Here is a 22,775-nt window from a genome sequence, read left to right on the forward strand (position 1 = left end):
TGTCGGATGACGGCAGTGATGATGGACTCCAGGACGCTGAGTTGCGCGCAAAGCTGCATGCACAGATGGCGAAATCGCTGGGTATGGACATTGACATCGAACCGGCCTCCTGCAGCTCCGTGGAGGATTTACCTTCAGGGAGCAACACAAAAATGGAAGACGATGCAATGGACGTGGAGCATAATGAAGAGGCAGAAGAAGACCACGAGGAGGAGTTCCTCTTTCGACTTTTCAGCAAAGCCCCAGCGACACAAAAAGTTGTGCTGGAAGAGGACACTGGACCAACAGGCACTGGCGTTTTTGTCAGTGGTCGGCCACTATCGTACTACATGGTGACAAATATACCGGCCCAACGAAAGCAAGAATACGCCATGGCCTCTATCAGCGGCGACGAAGTACAAGCAAGATCACACAACAGATTCTGGGGCCTTGAGCTTCCCTGGAAGGTCACAAAACTCACCATTACACAAAAAGCTAACCCAGCTGAGAAGGTGGGAGGAGACGAGCATAGAGGGAAACGAAAACCAGGAAAGAAGCAACGTATATCACTAAGGAAACGGGCAAAGGAAAGAGAAGAAAAGGAGGTAGCCGAGGCGAAGAAAATGGCAGACAAGGAGGAACAAGTTAAAGACAAGAAAAAGAGGATGAACAGATTGAAGAAGCTCAGGAAGAGGGCAAAAGCAAAAGGACAGAAGCAAACGTCCAAAGGGGAAGATGGGCAGAGCGATGATTCTGGTGCAGATTCAGCAGGTTCTGAGTAATCTATTTATCGAAGTTGTTGTGTAAGATACCTACCTACCTAGGTAATTAGCTCTTCCTATTATTACGAGGATACTATTTTTAAGAGGAAAAAGAAAGGCTAAATTAAACGAATATTAATTTCACTCTGCGTTCTAACGTTTGACCTTTTAACCATTTAAGCATTTAGGAAAGAGGCTTGAGACAACTGAAACTAACACATTGCGACGACAAGCCCAAAGTCGAAGTGGAGGGACCCTTGTTTGTCCTGGCCGTACCTGCCTTACACCCACCAATGAATTTGGTGGGCACAACCCCATGGAAATCTCCAAGGCTGCCCGAGCTGTACCTTCCACCTTGGAATAGTACCTCTATGTAAATAAACCATCTAAGCCAGGCCACGTCTACAGTCACTCCACGTTCACAAATAATCCATTATTTCTGTTTCTTTCAGGGTTACAGTAGAAATAGACCATCGCGATTTTCTGGTAACCAGCATACCATCAGAGCAGCAATTCTTTTACACGACGATGACTTAATCGCCGAAACCAAAACCAATATCAACTTTGGCGGGGCATTGTTTAGATCATCCTCACGACCACTCCAGAAAGACACCATGAGCAACGCTTGGCCTTCAGGGGCCGCTCAAGATGGCGCACAACCCGATGCGCCTATAGAAGATGTCACCGATACTGGCGAGATTGCTGACCTCGCCGGCGAGGCTGAACAACCCGACCTCCCACCCGTTCCTGCGCCGCCAACAACATCACGACCTCCTCTCCAGCGCAACATTTTGCAGGGCGTCCCCCCAGCCGCCCCAATGGCGCCTCCTACCTCGAACGACCAACCGCCTGCGACCGACTCACTCTCTTTGCAACAGCTGCGCCATATTGTGGCTGAGTTTAATCGTGCTGAGCCTGTTGCCTACGATTTTGAGTACACCGATATAGGCCCCCATGCCGAAGAGATTGATGAGTGGTTCAACTATCAGTTGACACAGTGGACACGTCTCAACGCTGCGCAGGGAGCGTTCAAGTGGCACTGGCAGCACGAAGCGAGATCTCAGGACTCGTGGGACGATGCAGACAACGACACCCGGACTCGGTTTGTCCAGACGGCCATTGCAGGCGTGCAGTCCAACGATGCTGCGCTACGATCAGCCTCGATTGGAAAACTGGTATATCTTGTTTTGGGGCGCTGGAACGATACCGCAATGCCAAATGCGACCCCTGGGGATAGCCGGTCTGTCGCCAGCATTTCGCAGTTGCAAGCAATCAAGGCCGGGGTGGAGTGCATCACATCATTGGACGGCCTGCCTGTCATATGGGAAGCCCTGCGGAATAATTTTGAATTGCAGTGGTAAGTGAGAATGGTACGCCATCATGTGCAGCTTGGAGTTAACGATCAATCGCAGGTCAGGGGAACCTCTGGGGCAGCATAATAGCGCCCAGGAAGCCCAGGATGAGTTGATGAGTCTCATGACTATCATGTACATCGCTATACAAGAGACCCTGAACGACCCGGAAGACATGGCTTCCACATACGGAAAGCTTTGTGAGTTTGTTCCTGGGTTTATAGGCGACGGTAGCTGATACAAATAGTGGAACTTAACCCTTCATTGGTCGACTATATGTTCACGGCAACCTCGAAACTACGATGGGATGAGCAAAACGCCATGCCGCAGACTCAGGTGAGTTACAACCCCCAATTGGGTAGGACCGCGCTTACACTATGTTAGATACTTTTACTGTTTTGGAAGTCGATCCTACTAGTTTTTGGCGGAACAGAGGAGCTCGAAGCCATCAAAAAGGCAACCAACGAAATGGGTGAAAAGGCAGCTGATAAAAAGACCATCACCGCCTCACCCTTGGACTACCACGTCTTCCGTCAAGAGATCACATCAAAATATCCAGCATATGTGCCCCCGCGCCCGGCCATTCCTCTCGAAGCAGATAACACCTCTTTGTTACCGCCCTTCTCGAGCCAAGTGTCCCGAAACAACGGGGCAAATGGTATCATTCCTGCACCGCCTCAAGTTCACAATGGAGGAACGTCAATTCTTGATCAGCCGGTACATATTGCAACTCCTGCCCCCTCGCCGCCACCCTCACCGGCGGTGGGCGGTAAAGGAGGTAAGAAACAAAACTACCAAACGAATCAGAATTTCCCTTTTATGTACCCCCCCTTGGATGCCTCGAGCAATTATGCTGGCGGCAAAGAAGCTGCAGGCATCCAGCATGCCCTCGTTGGTCGAAAATGGGAGGGAAGCGATATCCCCGCCTCCATCCTTGAGGCAGGAGAGCTGTTCTCTACGCGAGTCAGGATGACGCGGGCAACCCGCCAGCTTTGGGAAGAGCGTGAGCGGTTCCTGAAATTCGAGCGCGGCTACAACAGTGACTATGAGGATGACGACGACATCGAGGGTCTTGATCTCAACGAGCTCACATTAGAAGAGCAGGAGATACTGAAAGAGATCAAGGCAGAGAGTAGGGCAGAAGAGAAGGCCAAAAACCCGGTTGCCCCTAAACCGGAAATAGACTATGGCCCCCGGCCAGAGCTCTTGTCTGAACGGGACAGGCAGCGTCTTTTTGCCGTGGAAAAGTTTTATGTGAGTATCAGGCATGAGATATGGGCATTCGGGAGATACTGACATGTTACAGCGTGATGCCTTGCCCCATCTTCAATCACTTGTAATCGTTCTGCTGCGGCCGATTCTTCTTAACGTGACAGCAATCGTTTCGCAGCAACCTCAACAAGTACCTCAATCAATGGGCAGAGGGAACCCCGGGATGAATGGCGGCCCTGCAACTAACAGGCAACAACAGGAAATGCCAGGACAAACCCTCCCCAAGCCTCCGACACCAGAATTAACTCTAGAGGAAGTTGATGCTGCAAGAACGAGAGAAATCACATCCAAGGCCATGACTGGAATTCTCATTTTGCTATTAAAATGGCTGCGGGTTTCTCGTGAGTTTATAGATCTGCCGAGCCAGGGTTATGACTAATATTGACCAGATGTCTTGAAATTCGAATACATGACACAACTTCTACTGGACTCTAACTATGTCCCTCTTGTTTTGAAACTATTTGCCCATCAAGATGTCCAGCAAGTGGTGGACAGCAAGATAGACCGCGTTGAAAACAGGTATGGGAGGCATTCTTTTAGTATATTGCCGGCAGCTCGCTAATCGTTCCCAGCTTCTTTCACTTCTGCAACCTGTTGTCGCAATCTCGAGATAAGAGCAGTTCTGATGAGGCACAAGAGGATGAAGATGACGAGGAGATAGAAGAGAGCGAAGATGAAGCAGCGCCCCCGCCAATTAAGTTACGGCGATCGCTGCCCACACAGCACGAAGATGATGCGGACTCTAACAGTGATGGCCAAGCATCCTCTACAAGGCCTGAAGTCGACGAGCTCGGTTATCCTCTTAACATGCAACCAACCGAGCCCATAACAGACTTCTCACGCCGCAACTTTTTCTCTCTCATCAACTACCTGAGAGTGATGCAAAAGATTTGCAAAAACAAAGCACACCGAAACTTGTTGCTTGTCCAGTACAAGTCATCGACCATTTTGAGAAAGTCCCTCAAGGTGCCCCAGCCGGAGCTGCGACTCTACACACTCAAGCTATTCAAGAATCAAGTTCCATATTGCGGCCGAAAATGGCGTCAGAGCAATATGCGTGTGATCACAGCGATCTATCTACACTGCCGGCCTGAGCTCAAGGACGAGTGGCTCGCGGGAAGTGACGTCGACGCCGAGGTGGATGCGGCGCTTCCTCTGGAACAGGCATTGCGTAGTCTTACCCACTGGCTCAACATACGACGTTATCCAGACAAGATAGCGCCAGATATTCGAGCTGCTATGCGAGATGAGCAGGACTTTTTCTCGAGAGAACTGGAGAAGCTGGAATTGAATTGGACGGACGGAGTAGGCGATGAGAACGAATTAGAACCTGGAGAAGCGTGGTGATTGTTGTTGTACAAATGAAGGGGTTCTCATGTGGATGCTCTTGGTTGAAAAGAATTGAGGTTGTTGGCAACATCAACAAAGTGCTTGTATATGAATACCACACAAAGAATAATGCCAGAATCAGCGAATGGAGTTGCATTCCGCTCCATTAATCAGCGACTTTCAATAATCATTCACCACGACATCGAATGTAGGCACTGGTGTATATGTATGCATATGTATATTATTAATCATTAATGGGTTTATCAAACCCCTGTCGTTTATCATGGTATGTAAACATGAATGTTCGTAAGTGACCGGCTGCTCCTTTTGGAGCATCCATCCGGGTATCAATCTGTGTTGGTTCCTTTCTGTTTGTGTACTTCCCAACTTTGTAGTTTGCACCTAGGCGCGATCGTAGACACCATCATCGTAGCGGTAGTTTGGGTTCTCAGCCTGGCGAACAGGTGGTTGAGTGACGCCATACTGGGGCTCCGGGTAGTGAATCTGGCCATAGCCGTCTTGGCGTCCGTGGTTTGGCTCCTGGTAGCCAAGGGGGTTGTTTTCATACTTGTTGTAGGCGTTGTTGTCGTCAGGGAAGTTGTTGACAGCAGTGCGATCGGTAGCATGGCTCTGACGGTATGTGTCGAGCTGGTCAGGGTGAGCATGCTCGGGTAGAGCATCGTCATTTCCAGCAGCAGTGTTCTTGCGGCGGCGGAAGATGCGGCTGAAGAAACCTCCCTTGGCACCGTATCCAGAGGTGTAGTCATTAGTGGGACCAGGACCAAAGCGCTTCTCCTTGCGATGGTGGCGGGCAAGTGCAACTTCGACAAGAATGGACAAGATGAAGAAGATACTGGAGGTATGTTAGTTTTTGTATCGTCGACAGATGTGTTCATAATGTCTTACATGGCGACAATGGAGACAGCTAGACAAGCAGACTGGAGCTTGCAGGCGGTACGGTAACTGGGCAGAGCAGTGAAACCGTCGCTTCCCTCGGCGGTATTACCAGCCTTTCCACGTCCAAAGGGAGTGTCGAGATATCCAGTGCAGCTGCTAGCACCGCCCTTGTTGGCGACAGCAACGTAGATGAAAGCGCCGATAAAGGCGATATCCAACATAATGGCCAGTAAAGATGAGAGGGTGCGGCCGGCAAGGCAGCAGAGGAGGAGCAGAGCAGCGGCAGTGTAGAGAACAGCGATTCCAGAAATGCCCTCCACAGCACGGATTTTGTTGCTGATTGAGAGGTTGTGGTTATGGAGAGTTGCTAGGAAGTAGGAGTAGATGGCAAGGATGAGAGCGGCGCAAGCGAATTGAATGCCTCGAATGAACCATTGCAGGAACTTGAGGGCGGTGCCCGATTTAGCACCCATGATGACTTGAGATTCTTGAGTTATTATAGGTACTAAGTATATTGAAGAGAGATGAGAGAGATGAAAAAGTCAGTAGTGAAAATAAGGTTGAGGGGAAGAAGGCCTCGATAAGTTTAATGTATCTAAAAGAAGATGAGGTGAGCTGGAAGGAAGCAGGTGGTTTAAGTGGTTTTCTCAACTCCACCGCCAACCAAGCTGGAGAAGGCTTGCGCAAGAGGCATTACGTAGATTGGTCAAGGATAGATGGTATCGACCCTTAAAACATTCAACTCTGATTGAATGGAGATGGCCGAGCTTTGGCTGATCATGTTGTAAGTGGCGATGCTAGCAGAGCCGAGCTTGGTGATGACGACGAGTGGTGTGTGGCTGGCTAGAGTGTGATTGGATGAGAAGGGGTAGCACAGCCTTGGTTCCTAGTTACAGCGTGGCTTGGGGATGGGTCTGGATATGGAGTGGAACGGGCATATAAAAAGAAGAATGGAAAGGCTGAGTTTATGTCAGATGATTATATCCAATTGGTATATTCTTTATTCTTGGATAATGATAAGTGAGTAAGCAGTTAGGGAATTAATTGTCTGCTTGATGTTCGCAATCAACTTGCATTATTTACAACAAAAAACTGTTGATTCTGTTTAGGCCAATCAATGCTGGTGGAGCAAGTACCTGCCGATCATCAGGGTCTTTAATGATGTCAACCCCAGCACCTTGAAACCCGATTGCCCTAAAAAAAACTTGAACTTTCTAAGGAGGGAACCGTTTTCAATTAACTCTTCGCTACGAAACCAAAACAGGGACTTGACGAGAAAAGATGGACAGGGGTTGTTGGATTAACTGCCGAAAGGTCAGGCAGTTTCTGCATGCATGTAATCCGATTCAATAGTGGCTCTTTGTGACATGGGTAGATGCTCTACGAATCTGCGGGTTCAGATGGTAGGAACAATAAGCAATATTGTCCGTGCATTAAATGACTTGTTGTTCTTCTTTCTTTCTCAACGGCCTCAGTTCGAAATGCAATGCAGGTCATTTTAATGCATGGGCACCTATGCAGTGTTACAAGATGAGGCTGTCTTAGTATGCTGGTGTTGACTTCGGACCAAAGTTGGATATAGTTGTCATAGCTCAGTACTTGAGTTTACAGGAGGTACTGCATCTTCAGTACCCAGGTACCAAAGATTAATTGGGTATTTTGACATGAGTGACCCTTCAAGCTCAATCGACATTATTTATTAGAGATATTTTATTTGTGCTGATATTCGCCTTGTTGATGAGGCTCTGGCTGTTATCTGGTCTACCTTGTACCCCGCCATAGTATAGACGCTGTCTTCTTTTCTGCTGCCCCGCGACGCGTCTAAGCACATTCAACATCTACACATCAAAAGTCTCCATCTCTGACAAAGACAAAATAAAACAAAATGGCAGATACAACAGGCGATGAAAATAGAGAGGTAAAGCACCGATTTCATTCCCGCTACATACATATATAAAACTCCCCAAAAACTGACCCAACCCTCCAAAACTTAGCGTCTCAAGGCTGCACTGTGGTATGCCGTTGGCCAAATCGTCGATGAAGAGTCCCTCCGTCGCAACCGCAACGCCACACCGCAATTCATCGGTGCACTCACAGAACTTGTTTGGACGCAAATTGGTAGGAACCTTTGCTCTCTATTTCAGTTCAAATCAAGAGATTATGCGCTAATAACCATGAACAGAGAATGTTGCCACGGATCTAGAGAGTTTCAGCAATCATGCAGGTCGCTCAACCGTCACAACAGATGACGTGCTGCTTCTTGCGAGAAAGAATCCTGATTTACATCAAATCATGAAGGAATTCGTTGATCAATCCAAGGCGGAGAAGGGAACCTCCAAGGCCAGACGAGGTGCAAGCAAACGATAGTGTATTGGGAATGGGCATCAACGGAGTCTGGAGCAACAAGGACATTTATTCACAGAGAAGAACTTGCTATGACCGATATGCAGCAAAAATGATTCAATCCGAGCCATATATCCCTCTGTCATATATCTAATTATATCTTAAACATGTCTATACCATCTCAGACCTTGATGGATGACTGTCCAGAGTACTTTTCCCGGTACTCAGACAACATACTCAACGTGATACCAGAGCCACCACAAACCACAAACACCACGTTCGTCTTACTCCATTCTTCATCAGACAAGCCCTTTCCGAGAACATCCCTTAGGTCTCCCCGATAAGCAATCGCCAATGCTGCACCACATGCTACTTCAACCAGCTGTAGTGCATCGTCCGCAAATCGCACAGTACTTATGGCAGCATCTGCGTCAGACACAACAAGACTCTTCATCATCCCTGAAGGATGCTGACTCCACTTCCATGTCTGCTCCGACACTCTTGTAGCACCGAGAGACGTTGCGATCGAAGTCATCTCGGGCAGCGTTACGTGCTCTCCAGCGAGGACACTGGCATTGAGACTGTCGGCTCCCTCAGTCTCAACGGCCAGAACGGCAGGCTTTGTTCCCAGCCAGGGACGGCTCTCGATGCCTTGCATTAAACCGTTAACTAAACTGCCACCGCCAACGCTGCAGACGATGCCATCGACACGATCCTCGAGCTGATCCCGAATCTCATCCACCATAGTTGCCGCTCCATCCCAGAGTCGAGGATCGTCGAATGGTGCGACATAGATAGCTGAAGGATCGTTGGCCACCAGCTCTTCGCGCATGTACTTATCGCACTCAGCCCAGTTCTTGCCTTTCTGGTGCACTTCTACTCCCAGATCAAGTAGCTTGCTTTTCATGAGCGGGCTAACAATGGTAGGCATAACAATTGTGGCTTTATGACCGAGCGAAATAGCTGATGTTGCGCATGCCAGACCGGCATTGCCGCCTGAAGAGCAGTAAAAATGAACAGGACCTGTGGCTGCGGCAGCAGCTTGGGTCATGAGACTACTAATGCTACGAGTCTTGAAGGACCCTGAAGGTTGAAGATTTTCAAGCTTGAGATAGACATTGCTTTGATGGTGTTAGTTGATTTGTTGACAAGACGTGAGTGCAAGAGGGGGTGTAACGTACCAGCCTGTAAGGCGGGATAATTGAGTGCTGATGATACATGGTGTCTTAATCCATGGCAATTTTGCGCCAGAGTCTAGAGATCCCATGATGAATGATGTATTTGTTGAAGTGCCAGAAAATGAGTGTTGATTGAGGACAAGATATAGGGTAAGATAAAGGCGTGTATATATTGCCGCTCTTAACTCCGAAAATCGGCCTAGATGCGCCCTACAATAGGTACAGATGATTTTTCAACTGTAGCTAAGAGATTAAATAACTGGACTTTTGACCAGATTGACAAAGTTGACTTGAATGATAAAGCTGTCTGTTTTCGGGACAGGGCAGTCCTTTTATAAATACATCGAGTATCAACGATCAATTGCGTTTGGGTGACCTTTTTTGGAGATCTAATAGATGACTTAGATCTATTGTACTTATGAATTGTATCCACTTGACAACCGAAAGGCGCAAAATGGACTGCATCTCATCCTTCGAAATAGTTCCAGAACACCACTTGCTTAACGTCTGAGTCAGATAACTTGAGGGGTCATAACGCTCGGCCACGGCATCCTTCTTCAACTTTCTTTCCTCTTCCTTTAGGTAGAATCGAAGGAAATAAATAATTCTATCATTATTCTTAAGCATCTCGTTTGCTTCTGTCTGGGTTGTGATCAAGCTACTGGGATGGTATGAGATGGTGAATTCCCACATGAGGAAGAACCAGATATAACATCACCGACTCATGAAAAAAAGAGAGAGTGCATCATTGTATAACATCTGTCAAGTTTCACTACTGTCAATGCGCTTGGTGTTGTTATGTTTGCATAGGATTGCCAGCGCCCTGAATATTGTTGTGTCAGGGCAGCTTTGCGTGAGTTGTCTGACGTCTAATTAAGTAGCTAGCTCTTTATACCAGCATGATGTCTGTCGGATTTAAAAGATTGCTGCAGTAAATATTTTACCACGTTGTTCACGACAGCTCAAAAAATGTATGCACTGGCGTCCCCCCTTTCCCCTAAGTTATGCGGAGGTTCAGGAAAGGCTTACGGCTCCCCTTTTCATAAACTACGTGAAGCCTCGAAATAGACATATGATACATCTCATTGCCCAGTTTCAATTCCTCTTTCACTTTCTAATTGCCAATTGCCAATTCCTAGATAACTGGCAACTGTGAATCACAGACGCTTCATGTCTGTGTATAAATAAGGTCAATTCCTCCACTCTCCCCTTCTTCCATCTTTCCATCTTTCCACATCCATCATTCCTTCATCATGTCGTCCACAGCCACGGCCAGTTATGCTGGTTCAAGGGCCGGCTCAGTGGCTTCAAGCAATAGCAAAAGAAGCGTGGAGAGCTCAGACGAAGAACACCCAAACAAATGCAGCAAACTGCAGCATTCCACAGTCAAGATAAGAGTAGAAGCTCCCCTTCTCAAAGACTTTACCAAGGAGTACGGAATTCCCACAGCTCAGTTTGCCTGGGGCCCTCGCCCAGAAAGCCCCGCCGAGGAATCGTTTGATGAAGATGAAACGGCCAATCCTCCTTCTGTTCCGATCATCAATCCCAAGTACCCAAAGCCAAGAAACGTTGCACGTCCCATCAATCATCTTCATGCTTCTTACCTCAGCCATCGTGACACCTTGGGCCATGAACTCGATCCACCAGCTGAAACCCAGCCACGGAGAATAAACCGAGCGAGGCCCCCTAAGGAGCGCAGCCTGATGGATCTTCCTGCCGAAATTCGAGAGGAGATCTACCGTGGCCTTCTCGTCTCCCACAAACCCGTCCCCGTCTACGACGGCTGGAAGAAGATCTACGAACGAGAGAAGCCCTGTCTGGACATCAACATCCTTATGACATGCAAAAAGATCTTCAACGAAGCCATCAGAGTGCTCTATGGCGAGAACACCTTTCTCTATCGTCTCCGAGACATGCCAACTGAGTCACACAGGATGATCAATATTCAAGAGCTGGCCCAAAGCGACGCTTACGTCCCATCGCAAGGCTACAGAGACCAGATTCGAGCAGAGGCGACCTGTGAAGCTGGGACTATCAACATCAGAAAGTACGCCTGCTTGTTCCGCTACATCACCTTACAGGCCGACCACAACCGATCTGAATTCTATACCCAGGAATTCATGGTCGATGCCATCAAGACGTTTGCCCAGGAACCCGGGATGACGAACATCCACACTCTGACCATCATCGTCAGCCCCTGTTACACTCGCGGCAAATTTACCTTTGTCGACTGGTTCGATTCCAAGTCAGAACTTGTGTGTGCGCTCAAGGCCGTTTGTTGCGAGATTATTCGCATCAGGATCTGGAACAAACACCTCAATGACGGTCTCGGCCCAATTTCGTCTGAGCTGTTCCTGCGTGTCCATCAGCTGAGGTTCCTCAGGCAACTCGAGTACCAGAAACTTCACAATCGGAAACCTCAAACTGGGAGAAAAAGGCACAAACCAGACATCTGGGCGGGGGATTGGATGATGGAAAAGCTTCGCCATAGGCGGGGACGAGAGATCATTAGCAGGTTGGAAAGGCTTCGACCTTGCGTGCTCGAAGCCTGCAAGAAACATCTCGAACCGCACATCAAGCGACAAGGCGACCTCGAGGATGCAGATGACAACGACGACGACGATGAGAACTGGTTTGCTTATTTCCCAGACGAGATGACGGGCAGCGAGGCTGAAGAGGATGCCGAAGAGGATACAGACTCGGATTAACCTTCGGGCTAAGATCAGGACGAATAGTCATTTTTTCTGGAACCCTGAGGGGTCGGGGGTGCATTAATCGATAGGTTTATTAAAGCAGGTAGCTTGGGATTCAGTATGCTTCAATTAACTATTGCTTCTGGGGTATTTTCGTCGCCTGTTTTATCTTGTGGCTGCACTATATAATCGCTCTTATATAGATATCTTGATCCTCTCTACCTCGAGTGTTTCTGTGTCGATCAACACTAACTCTTTTGTTGCCGAGAAGGACGGAACAGTGACGAGTCTCACCGATTGTCCCTTGGGGCCGTGAATGACTTTTGTTGAGAATTGGGGTTGGTTGCCGACGAAATAGAGATGGGGGCAGGTTTGCATAACAAACGGATCATCATCTTGGAACGGATAACTCCCTAAATGAGAGGTTAGATAGAGATAGCAGTGATCAGGCAGGTGTGTACTTACATAGTGTATCAGGTGCAGTCGGAGCACAGCATCGCCATCGGCACATGGCTTCCATCATGCCAAGACGGTCATCGCTACCAACGTACTTGAAAACGTCGTCAACGTTCTGACCACCGGTGCCCAGGACGCGCCACCCTTCAAGCTCAGCCTCCCAAGGGTTTGTGACAGTGTCAAACCAGCCTGGCTGGTCAACAGGGGCAGCTGGATCACGAGTGTAAGCTCGCGCTGCAGGAAACATTGCAGGATGCACAGGCTGCTGTGGGTAACTAGCATTCGCAGGGTCCTGGGCACCAGGGAGCATTGTAACGGGAATGGACGGGAGGAGCTCGGCAACAAAAGCATCGAAGAGCTGAGAAGGAAGTGGGTTATATGTACTCGCGTCATAACCATACTTCTTCTGGCCCTTCTTTTCTGGAAGTGTCTCGTCTGCGGCGGCAGGTTGTCGGTCTGTGGTTGAGATGGAGTTTCCAGCGATGATAAGCCGACTGATGTGAGAAACATCGATCTGACCCGAAGAGCCCAAGGCCTCACCGAGCAGATACTCAAGAAGAAGATCAAGCTCAAGAGCATAAGAAGCATCTGTGCCTGAGAAGGACAAGCCAGAGACAATAGCAATCTTTTTGTTACCCTTCTTCTTATCGGAAACATCAGTCATCTCCTCATCTTCATCCTTTGTCTTGCTTTTGTCCGAAACGGGTTTTGAGAGACTCCAGCGTTCGGGTTGAGGAGGCAAGTCTGGGAATTTGATATCGATGATCTCAAACTCTCCATTGGAGTTTTCGGTGCCCATAACTCCAACAATGCATCCCGTTACAAGTTGTACAGTCTTGAGAATGTCGCCGACCAGCCTGATACGGCCTGACTCGTCCTCCAACATGATTTGGTCGTCATCGGAGAAGTATTTGGGCGTTAAAATAGGAGCGGATATCCAGCGCTACGAACTCGAGTTAGCGCTTCATGGGTGGTAATCAGCAAGGAAGAGTTGTCGTACGTCCTTGGAAACGTCCTCCAGAATGTTCGGCTTCAGGGGCATTTCCATATATACGGTGCCGGTCACGTAGCACAGTTCTCCTTGGCGAACATCGAGGACACGGTCGACTCGCTGGGCCTCCTCATCGCCAACAGTTGTTCCATCCCAGGCCGTGGCTGCTACCTGGTCGACAGCTGGCTTGATCTTGGTGAGACGTAGGAAATACATGTCGCCATACTGTTGCTTGTAGGATCGTTGCTTGTCGAGGGCGAAGGAATTCAGGGGCTTGTAAGCGGAAGCACTTCGAGAGGGGACTTCATGGGCAGCATCACTGTAGTTGTATTTGTTAGAGTCGTCGTTTCCGTTGTCAATGCCCGGTAGAGCTTACCATGGCTTCTGGAGAAGGCTGCCCTCGACCTCTTCAAGGGCTACCATCTTGGATGATCCCGAGATAAAGGAACAGGGTTAGGATTATGATGAGCGGGGATGCACTGGATAGGTTATTCGAGTCTCGTGTATTTGGTCATGGATGAATTGGCGATATGTCCCAATATTGTGTAGTTGAAGCTATCGTCTAGTGCAGGAAAACGCGTGGAGAAGCTTTGGTCCGCGTTTGGACGCGGGTTTCTGGCGTAAAGTGGCTAGGCAACGGATAAGGAACGATAGCAGGTATAATTATTCCGGTTAGCCCATGACGTGCTGGATTTCAGGCGGTGAGTCCACTGTAGTGAATATTTGGAGGGGCCCATTCTTGAAGGTCAAGCCACCTTGCGACCCTGAAATACCTACTAAGGTACTAAGAATCGTCAAGTTTATCTACTAAGGTATTCAGTTCAACGCCTCTGTCTCTGCATAGAGGTAGGTAGGTAGGTAGGTAGGTAGGTACCTGGTATTCTTTGTATTACAAATGTAGGTACTGAGCTATTTCAATAAATTTACATTGTTAGACAAAAAGATTGAATCTATTCTACTGCTAGAAACAGGATATCAAGTGGTCATTAGAAGCATGTATCATCGTAGCTGAGACATATCTACACTCCAAAGTAAAGTCTCGACCCACTGGAACTTATCTCATGTTCATCGGACCCCGCCATCCACCGGTTGAGGCGTTCTACTACAGAGGGGGAGGGAAATCTCTGACGCACCACCTCGTCCAATTATACAACTTCATAATACGAGACTAGAGCTAGTGACTCTTCTACTTATTATTCGTCTTCTTTATAAACTCCCTCCTTGTCCCTTACTTCTGGCGCTTTGTCTCTCCGCCAATAAACATATCTCAACATCATCATCACCCCTCATCATGACTCTTCCTCCTAAGCCCCCTCGTGTCGAGGTCAACAACCTCTCATACACGTTCCCTGACTACTCAACTGGTGTCAACAACATTACTCTCGACCTTCCCCCGCGATCCCGTACTCTGCTCATTGGCGCCAACGGTGCCGGTAAGACGACTCTGCTTCGTCTCCTCGCTGGCAAGCGTCTTGCGCCCAGTGACACCATCTCTATCTGCGGAGTTGATCCTTTCAAGGAAGGTCTTGAGGGTGTCACTTATCTCGGTCTCGAATGGGTTCTCAACCCCATTGTCCGAACTGATATTGGTGTCAACGAGCTGCTCAGCTCTGTTGGCGGTGATGCGTACCCCGATCGTCGAGATGAGCTTGTAGCCATGCTCGACGTCGACACCAACTGGCGCATGCACGCTGTTTCTGACGGTGAGCGTCGTCGCGTTCAGCTTGCAATGGGTCTTCTGAGACCCTGGACTGTCCTGCTTCTCGATGAGATCACTGTTGATCTCGATGTCCTGAGCCGTGCCGAATTCCTCGCCTGGCTCAAGAACGAGACAGAGATCCGAGAGTGCACCATCGTTTACGCTACCCATATCCTGGACAACCTTGCTGGCTGGCCTACTCACCTCGCGCATATGCACCTCGGTACTGTCAAGGAGTGGGACGAGGCCGACAAGATGCTTGCCACCATCGACGGCACTGTCGGTGCCTCTGGCAACAGTCGTCTGGGAGAGCTCGTCCTGAGCTGGCTCCGCGATGACCTGAAAGAGCGAGGACCACGAAGCGGTATCAACCGCGGTTCTGAAGGCAAGACGTACGGTTTTGGAGGAATCCAGATTGGCGGCTATGGCGACGAGTCTAAGCCGCGTAAAGAATAGTTATCGCGTCGACCAGCCCGCCCCGAGGCACCTTCATCAAGACATTCTTAACAATCGTCTTGAGTTTCATTTTATTCTTTGTTTGGAGTTTGGAAAGACAGGCGGCACTCAACTGCATTGTTTTTGGCGTGGGATAGCGATAAAAAAGACGAGGACATTGGTATTTATTATTCATGCATGGCGTTCGATATGGTAGGAAAACAGTCCCTCAACCCTGTACTCTACGGCGTTTGATCTTCAACACTTCATGCATGATGGTGAGCGCGGCTTTGGTTATTTAAGATATCTCTCATATGATTCTTCATACCCCCCGTTTCAACCAAGGGGAAGTAGACTATAGTCATTTCAACTAGACAGGTCTTGTTCAGAATCCAGATGGAAAGAATGATATATTCGTCCTGACATCATACTTCGTTACTGTGCCGTATTTGGTCTTGTGCTCCCCCCGCCATCTATCAACTTTCTTAAAATTGTCATAGTGTTCTTGAGTAGGTCGGTGATACCAGCGAGCTCATTGGCGCTGAGTTCCTCCAACACTTTTATTCTATAATCTTGCCAGGAGATGCGTATACCGCCAGAACCTACCAGCTGTCCAAGACTGCTTTGTGTCGGCGGCCCTTCATGTCTGATACGCAAGGGGGTGCCACTGTTGATCTCGGCACTTTCGAGATCTTGTATACACCGCATGCTCTGCAGACACAGGAGGGGCGAGTGTGACAATGAAAACAGGGAGGTCAGAGCAAGAGATTTATCCACAGATGCTATGTATGAAGATAGTATGGGGACCATGCTTCTTGGGATCAAGCAGCCCTGTGCGTTTGGATCACTGTCGGTAAAGGCCTTCCCTCGCCAAAAGCAGTTACACATGTCCATGAGATATCCATTAAAAAGACTCACGAAAATCCGATTATATGACGAAGAGTCAATGCGGTTGCTTCCGTCATGCTTTGGTTTGGTCAGCATGGCCATCTCAAAGCCCTTCTTGTAAGAGGCGAGAATAGCGCAAATACGTGACATTATGGCGACCGAACTGCTAAAGAAGAGTATGTATATCAAATGCGAAGGGGGTAGCTCGATGCGAATATAGTGCCTCAAGGTTTCGTGGCTGATGAGTCGGGAGTTTTGCTCATAAAAATCGAGGATGGCGGAACGTGCTGAGACGGAGGTAGATGTCTGGGCGATACTGAGGGCTAGAGGGTTGACATGCCGGATCAAGTCAGCAACGGCATCACTAGCATAATCCGGTATGGTATCGCTAGATTCCAGAACCACTGTCCAGTGGTGAAGGGTGTTTTTGTACAAGTCAAGGACGGCCAGTTGGGATTCAGGGGTGTTGTCAAATGTCGCTTCCTCGAGAGGTTTGAAGATGTGTTGGTATAGTTCTGGTAGGTGTCAGTGTCTTGGTTACATGACAAGAATCCGAGTTGAGACTTACTTTGAAAATCAAGTAGCGGGGAGTAGGACAATATCGTAAAAATCGAATCGCGGTGTTGGGAACCGTCCCAGAGTGGAAGAAAGCGGGCGAAGAAATCAAGTAGCAGTGAGGGGAGAACCTGCGCGCGGTCAGTATGAAGTTGGAAGAAGACTGCATACAGAAACGCACCTTGGCCGAGACGACATAGTCTCGGAAGATATCCAATATCTCAAAGAAGGTGGCTTCATCTGCATCACCGTACTGAACATCTTGAAGAGCAGAGTTGAGCCAATTCGCTATTCTTTGGTCAGACTCGCTACTTGGCCGTAGAACCATGAGCTTTTGCAGTAACGGATCTGCAAGGACGGCAACTAGCTGGTTAGGCAGCTCTAGCTTGTCGATACTCTTGACAAAACCAACAGCGTTTTCAATTTCCTCCAATGTAACGGCATCCTGGTAATATCAGTAGTTGACCTTTGGCATTGCAGTACCGACGAACCTCTGTCACATGAGACGTGTGGACCAACGGGACGGTCTTCTTCCGGGCAGCACGACCAATTGGGCGATGGACACGAAAACCATCTCTTGGTCTCGATACACCTTCTTGGGAGTTGTAGAAATGTGCCTCCTGGATCTCGTCTAACCTATCTCGCCATTGGGGATCAGGGTGCTAGCAACACGTCAGCCAAGAGAAGCCCACTGATTCTTTAGACATACTTTGAATGAAGACGCTTTGCCACGAACGACTTCTCCTACAATAACTTCAGGGTAATAATCTTTGAAGACCCTCAACAGACCAATCAGGGAAGGATCGTTTCCTGTTTGTCTTGAGAGGTTGAGTCTGTTTGTGTGAGCGGAAAGTAGAGAGTCGGGGGTCTATACTCACAAGGCTTGAATCCGAAAAGGACGTACGTGCCTGCGCCGTGTGATGAGAGCAAGAAGATGGCTAAGATTAGGGCTGAGACCAATTAGCGGGAAGTCGATGACAAAGACGAGGGAAGTTACCGGGTGGCAGCGGTATCAAGGAGATTAAAAAGAACGGGATAAGCTTGAGAAAGCACCTGTGGTGATTCCAAAGTGTGGTGAACGGTAATAAGCCATTTGATGAGAGCCGCCTGTAGTGTCAGAGACGGCTTGAGAGTTCCATGACCAAGACAAGAGACGACTCGAAGTACAGAATCTCGAGACACGGCCTCGGCGGGATAAAGGTTTCTGATGATGGCAGCCTGACTTGCTTGATCTAGATAGTTTGGTGTTGTGACAAGGTTGACGAGACTGTCTAGGGTCTCCGGCAAAACACCCCATTCATAAGAAAGTGATGTTAGATTGGCGATGGTGGGTTTGATACTAGTCGCGCGTGTTTTGGCGGGTACTTTGGATGCTGTGTATGCTATGAGTAAAGGTCTTGGTAAATCTCATCATGGTAAACTCACATTCGATAACATCACCAACGAGGAGGCGGAGCTCCTGGTGGCCCGCCTCGGCGGGGTCAGCATCTGTTTCCATACGCTGCGTTTTGTGCGCAAGATGTCAACATGTACACGCTCCGGAGCCGAGCGGCAGGTATCGGGGCTTGGTGGTGAGTGTTGCTAGGAATGAGTGGGACACTCCGGAAGACGCGTTTTCGGGGTTCGGAGGACAAAAAGGTGGATATGACTCGGAGTGGGGCCAGAGCAATTCAGTACCTATCATCAAGAACGTATGATGGTGATAATAGTAGCAATACAAAGCATATTCTGCTTGACGTTGTACCAACCACTAAAGTATCAATACAAGAATGGAACGTGAGGGTCTCACGATGTTGTATTGGGCATGTCCTTGACTCGCCATGTTTATTTTGGTTGGTCAGGTTGTTACTGCTCCCTGCTTCGGATAATACCTGCCCTCCTCACTGACCTGTTTTACTGTCCAAGTCGTGGGACTTGGGACAAATCGAGACGAACCGAGTTTAATCCAACCTCTGTCAACTTTAAACTTGACAACTATCTGGGCAGTATTGTGTTTGAAAATATCGATCTGCGATACATACTGGACCTCCTGTCTCCTATCATATCCGTTGGCGCCATGAGAAAAGTGTCATTCGTCTAGTTTTGCTGCACATCTGTGACGATGGGCTTCGGCAATGCTCATATTCAGACACATTTTCAGCGATCATCTGGCCGCGGCATCGGCATCGTAAACACACTCAATTTGGGTTTTATGTTGCAACCCTCTTCTTGGAAACACAGGACTTTTGGCAACGCAGTCTAAACTGGCGAGTGCGGGCCGTTCCTGCCGCGACCTACTTACTTACTGTATGTGCCCTTTTCAACGTTCCTGCCTTCCACAGTAGGCACCAACAAAAAACCACGGGTAGGTACCTATTTGCCGTGCCTGCCTGGGTACTTACCCACCAAGGTAGGTAATCCATAGGTAGTGCCTTCCATTTCTACATTGATTAGGTAGAGATGGAATGGAAGCCACAACTCAGCTAAGATATAAGTAGAGAAGGCGGAACTCTGCTCTGTATCACTCCTCAAGTGGAAATGAAACGAAATTTTCGTTTTCTTTTTCTTAAAACGACGTATCCTTCAATTTCCCTCTCATCTTTGCCTCGTCTTTCTTTTTTTGACGTTGGCACAATGCAGCTATCACAACACTATCCGTGTACTTAGCCTCCCTTCGCCTGCTGTCCATAGGCTCACCAAAGCCATGGCTGACAATTCGCTTCCAATAAACGCCCGTTTTTCATGGATCAGAAACAGCATTTCCATGCCTGTACGGTGGCCAAACTTCACTTCCAGCCTACCAGCCTATACGACTACTATCGTGCAAGAAATACAAAGCTTTTTTCCCCCCCAGAACCACCCATGCGCGCATAAGCACGGTCTCTCTTGTTCCCTGATCCATCAACCTGGGCACGGATACGCTCTGGCAAACCACCTATCTACCTGCATTTCTCAAGAGTGCCTTCAACAAACCAGCATGAGCCATTGGCCAACGCCTTCGTCTTTTTATCCCTATCTCAGCCGTTTCTCTCTAGGAAGACCAGGGCGGAATGGCTGAGTCGAGGCAGTGGTCAACCAAGAGGCATGCGTCTCTGTTTCTTGGTTGCTCAAGTCTCCCTTTACATCGCTCAAGACTCTACGCAAACTACAGCAATCACGTCTGTAAACCGCACTGGAAGCAAATGTCAGTCCTATCCTGTGATACTCACTACACACACTGCTTTGCTGCAAATGAAACTTCCGGTTTTTATCAACCTGCATCTTTGTGTTACCGCTGGACAACCTGTTGCGTGCGCAGTTCGAACCCGCTGTGGCCGTGTCACGGATCCTCGCCTTCGGCAACCCCATTCCGTCAATCTTGAGAATCCCACACGAATGAGATGACCTCTATACCACGAGTCCATGACCACCAACTAGCCTAAGTCAAGGCTAACAATTTTGGTCTGGCAACCCTGCCCGTCCTATCCTGGCAATTGGAATCATTGTGTAGCCCTGGCGCTTCATGGCGGCTGATTGCAGATACCAAATTCATGTAGTAGCTTTCGTCTCATCAACCCCACACTCATTTAATACTTGTCCCAGTGGTATGGCTGACCGACTGAGCAGGACGGACCCCAGCAGACGCCCTAAAAGAAAGTCCCATCGTCGTCACGAACCCCATTTATAGATCGTTGACTTGCTTATTTTCCACTGATCTGTGGTTAATTGAACGGGGAGATTGTTCCTCTCTCTCGTCCACTTTCATGTCTACCTGGCCTGACTTTGAAACCGACTTATATGAGTGTCAACTATCCAGGTCCCTCTTGTTGCGCGAACATCCTCATCAGCCCCCAACAATTATATCCAGATTTCTTTGACCGCGCGCAAATTTGGCCATCGACTGCACGTCTTCGTCACTCCCTTTGTCATCAGTTACAAATATCCTTCGGACGCTGGTTTATGCCTAAGGGGGTTGGGTGCTTGTGGAGACCGCACACTTAACCGGGACGAACACAAGCAGACTTGATTGAAAGTCCAGTTTGGCCATGTGATTGCATAGCTCTTGACATTGCATACAGCTGTGAACAATGTCAAACTCGCAGGCACCAAGTTCACTGGCTACTTTATTATGGGATCATCAGAACTTTATCCCCCTACAGAAAAATCTTGGGGAAGAAGATTTAGTTTTGCTTTTAACTCCTGCTGTTATTCCCCTAGATCAAAGTCTCGCCAGTGCAACTGATCCTTTTCAACCTCTTGGCCAAGCACTTTCACAGACGCATCCCTGGATCCGGCACGTTCCTTATACCAAAAAGTATGGTATCACTGGCACGCATGTGGCGTTTGTCAAGAAAGTACGAATCGTCGTCTTCGTGCTGAGTGGACTCTCATCCGATGAGGGTTCTTTCCAACTAGAACTCGCCGACATAGTTCGAGAGGTTTGCGATGAGCGCCCTTTCGCTTTAGTGGCATGCTGCGAAGTTCCAAAAAGCAGGGTCGAAGAATACGAGTTCCAAACTGTAGTGCAGTGTTCAGGATATATGGTATCCGACTTGCAAGCCGTTGCAGCTCTGTTAACAACTGAACAAACAACTACGGCCGCTGAGCCAACTATCGACGACTCTCCTCCGCCACAAACTTGGCCACTTGTCAAATGGGACTATAATGAAGATCTCCCAGAAACATACGCCTTATGGGAGGCATCTTTCCCTGCCAAATTCCATCTGCATCGGTCAACTTTCAGTTCCCTCTTGAAACGCGATGGCTATGCCATGCACTATATCATTCGTGAACCTCGGAGTGGGAGGGCTGTTGCGTTCTGCGCTACTTTTACGACATTTACAGATAGCAGTGCTGATCGTTTGATTGGATCTATTGCAGCCATCATTGTTCACAAAGATTACCGAGGCCGAGGAATCGGCCGCCGGCTTCACAATGAAGTTATGAGCAAACTAAACAAAATTCGAGGGGTGGGCATTATTCAACTTGGCAGCACATTCCCCAGACTACTGTACGGCTTACCAGCTTCCGTGACCAACACGGAATGGTTTGAGAAACGGGGATGGAAGTTGCACGAGTCTATACCTGGCCATGGCCGGCTTGTTATAGATTGGCTCTTGAGATTTGCCGATTCTCCTGTTCCCGATTTAGCTTCAGCTGGCTTGACCTTCAGGCCCTGCCAACTCTCTGATTATCAGCAGATTATAGATATTGCGACCAAGGAGTCACAGAGAAGATATGGATTCGGATGGTACGACCAATATGCCAAAACTATGGACAGCTCTTATACGAATAGCATAGTTGTTGGTCTCGAGGGAGACAACTTGGTGGCAGCGGCAATAACATACCTTCCTAACGACGGAAGCCCCTGCGGTACAGACATCCCCTGGCCGGCTGCAATAGAACAAAACATTGGAGGCGTTTCGTGTATCTGCATCAAAGGCAAGTTGCTAGGCAATCGTTGAACTACACTAACTGGCCGCCAGATGAAGATCCAGACATGGTTAATCACCGAGACTCAGTAATAAATCGATTGCTTCTGGCTTGCCGTCAGAACCTGAGCGAGAGAGGGATGGTGGGGATGTTTGTTGATGGCAGTAGATATGATGAGAACGTACTGCTGTCGCTAGGTAAGGATGAAAACCCAAACTCCTATGTCTGCACCTTCTCACTCGTGGTTTCATAGGGTTCAACAAATGGGCAGAATACAAGGAGGTATGGCGCAAGGTCTGAGACGGATAATTTCTCTTGAACAAGAGGCTACGCGCAAATGACCAACCATTTTGAGACATCAGTGTGCGAGAATGATGATAAGAGATTCATCTCGGACCTAGAAGAATGTCTCGACGAATTCGAACCGCAATTCGAATTTTACATACAATTCTACAGGTAATTCCTCTCTGACTACCTATGAATCTTGTCTGTAAAATCGCAGAACGTCCATCTCCCATCCGAATCTACATTTTTATGGGATGTGGTAGCTTATCGG

At 48.5% G+C, this 22,775-nt stretch overlaps 11 protein-coding genes across 11 annotated transcripts; 6 read left to right on the plus strand and 5 right to left on the minus strand.

The window, feature by feature from the left end:
• Nucleotides 1–65: 65 nt before the first annotated feature.
• Nucleotides 66–761, plus strand: FGSG_07158 (uncharacterized protein; the record flags this gene model as incomplete). The annotated part of the gene is made up of 1 exon (XM_011328573.1): nt 66–761. One exon carries the CDS (start codon nt 66–68, stop codon nt 759–761), a length of 696 nt encoding a protein of 231 aa, XP_011326875.1.
• Nucleotides 762–1,354: 593 nt separating this feature from the next.
• FGSG_07159 (uncharacterized protein) lies at nt 1,355–4,711 on the plus strand (the record flags this gene model as incomplete). Its single annotated transcript, XM_011328574.1, has 7 exons — nt 1,355–2,097; nt 2,129–2,292; nt 2,340–2,428; nt 2,498–3,346; nt 3,399–3,705; nt 3,754–3,883; nt 3,937–4,711. The coding sequence occupies 7 exons, from the start codon at nt 1,355–1,357 to the stop codon at nt 4,709–4,711; spliced, it is 3,057 nt and encodes a 1,018-aa protein (XP_011326876.1).
• Nucleotides 4,712–4,917: 206 nt separating this feature from the next.
• On the minus strand, nt 4,918–6,157 carry FGSG_07160 (uncharacterized protein). The gene is made up of 2 exons (XM_011328575.1): nt 5,600–6,157; nt 4,918–5,546 (listed from the first exon to the last, which is right to left on the minus strand). The coding sequence occupies exons 1-2, from the start codon at nt 6,061–6,063 to the stop codon at nt 5,096–5,098; spliced, it is 915 nt and encodes a 304-aa protein (XP_011326877.1). The 5' UTR covers nt 6,064–6,157; the 3' UTR covers nt 4,918–5,095.
• Nucleotides 6,158–7,475: 1,318 nt separating this feature from the next.
• Nucleotides 7,476–7,957, plus strand: FGSG_07161 (uncharacterized protein; the record flags this gene model as incomplete). The annotated part of the gene is made up of 3 exons (XM_011328576.1): nt 7,476–7,508; nt 7,585–7,708; nt 7,773–7,957. The coding sequence occupies 3 exons, from the start codon at nt 7,476–7,478 to the stop codon at nt 7,955–7,957; spliced, it is 342 nt and encodes a 113-aa protein (XP_011326878.1).
• Nucleotides 7,958–8,114: 157 nt separating this feature from the next.
• Nucleotides 8,115–9,200, minus strand: FGSG_07162 (uncharacterized protein; the record flags this gene model as incomplete). The annotated part of the gene is made up of 2 exons (XM_011328577.1): nt 8,115–9,054; nt 9,115–9,200. 2 exons carry the CDS (start codon nt 9,198–9,200, stop codon nt 8,115–8,117), a joined length of 1,026 nt encoding a protein of 341 aa, XP_011326879.1.
• A 268-nt stretch (nt 9,201–9,468) lies between these two features.
• On the minus strand, nt 9,469–9,804 carry FGSG_13080 (uncharacterized protein; the record flags this gene model as incomplete). Its single annotated transcript, XM_011328578.1, has 1 exon — nt 9,469–9,804. One exon carries the CDS (start codon nt 9,802–9,804, stop codon nt 9,469–9,471), a length of 336 nt encoding a protein of 111 aa, XP_011326880.1.
• A 1,010-nt stretch (nt 9,805–10,814) lies between these two features.
• On the plus strand, nt 10,815–11,819 carry FGSG_07163 (uncharacterized protein; the record flags this gene model as incomplete). The annotated part of the gene is made up of 1 exon (XM_011328579.1): nt 10,815–11,819. The coding sequence occupies one exon, from the start codon at nt 10,815–10,817 to the stop codon at nt 11,817–11,819; it is 1,005 nt and encodes a 334-aa protein (XP_011326881.1).
• A 180-nt stretch (nt 11,820–11,999) lies between these two features.
• FGSG_07164 (uncharacterized protein) lies at nt 12,000–13,674 on the minus strand (the record flags this gene model as incomplete). Its single annotated transcript, XM_011328580.1, has 4 exons — nt 12,000–12,217; nt 12,270–13,203; nt 13,261–13,570; nt 13,628–13,674. The coding sequence occupies 4 exons, from the start codon at nt 13,672–13,674 to the stop codon at nt 12,000–12,002; spliced, it is 1,509 nt and encodes a 502-aa protein (XP_011326882.1).
• Nucleotides 13,675–14,542: 868 nt separating this feature from the next.
• Nucleotides 14,543–15,406, plus strand: FGSG_07165 (uncharacterized protein; the record flags this gene model as incomplete). The annotated part of the gene is made up of 1 exon (XM_011328581.1): nt 14,543–15,406. One exon carries the CDS (start codon nt 14,543–14,545, stop codon nt 15,404–15,406), a length of 864 nt encoding a protein of 287 aa, XP_011326883.1.
• A 414-nt stretch (nt 15,407–15,820) lies between these two features.
• Nucleotides 15,821–19,246, minus strand: FGSG_07166 (uncharacterized protein; the record flags this gene model as incomplete). The annotated part of the gene is made up of 10 exons (XM_011328582.1): nt 15,821–16,788; nt 16,842–16,959; nt 17,010–17,273; nt 17,320–17,490; nt 17,538–17,661; nt 17,826–18,201; nt 18,254–18,329; nt 18,717–18,806; nt 19,114–19,136; nt 19,210–19,246. 10 exons carry the CDS (start codon nt 19,244–19,246, stop codon nt 15,821–15,823), a joined length of 2,247 nt encoding a protein of 748 aa, XP_011326884.1.
• A 1,628-nt stretch (nt 19,247–20,874) lies between these two features.
• FGSG_07167 (uncharacterized protein) lies at nt 20,875–22,251 on the plus strand (the record flags this gene model as incomplete). Its single annotated transcript, XM_011328583.1, has 1 exon — nt 20,875–22,251. The coding sequence occupies one exon, from the start codon at nt 20,875–20,877 to the stop codon at nt 22,249–22,251; it is 1,377 nt and encodes a 458-aa protein (XP_011326885.1).
• Nucleotides 22,252–22,775: the final 524 nt, after the last annotated feature.

The sequence above is a fragment of the Fusarium graminearum genome, chromosome 4 (assembly GCF_000240135.3).
Source record: "Fusarium graminearum PH-1 chromosome 4, whole genome shotgun sequence".
Taxonomy (NCBI): domain Eukaryota; kingdom Fungi; phylum Ascomycota; class Sordariomycetes; order Hypocreales; family Nectriaceae; genus Fusarium; species Fusarium graminearum.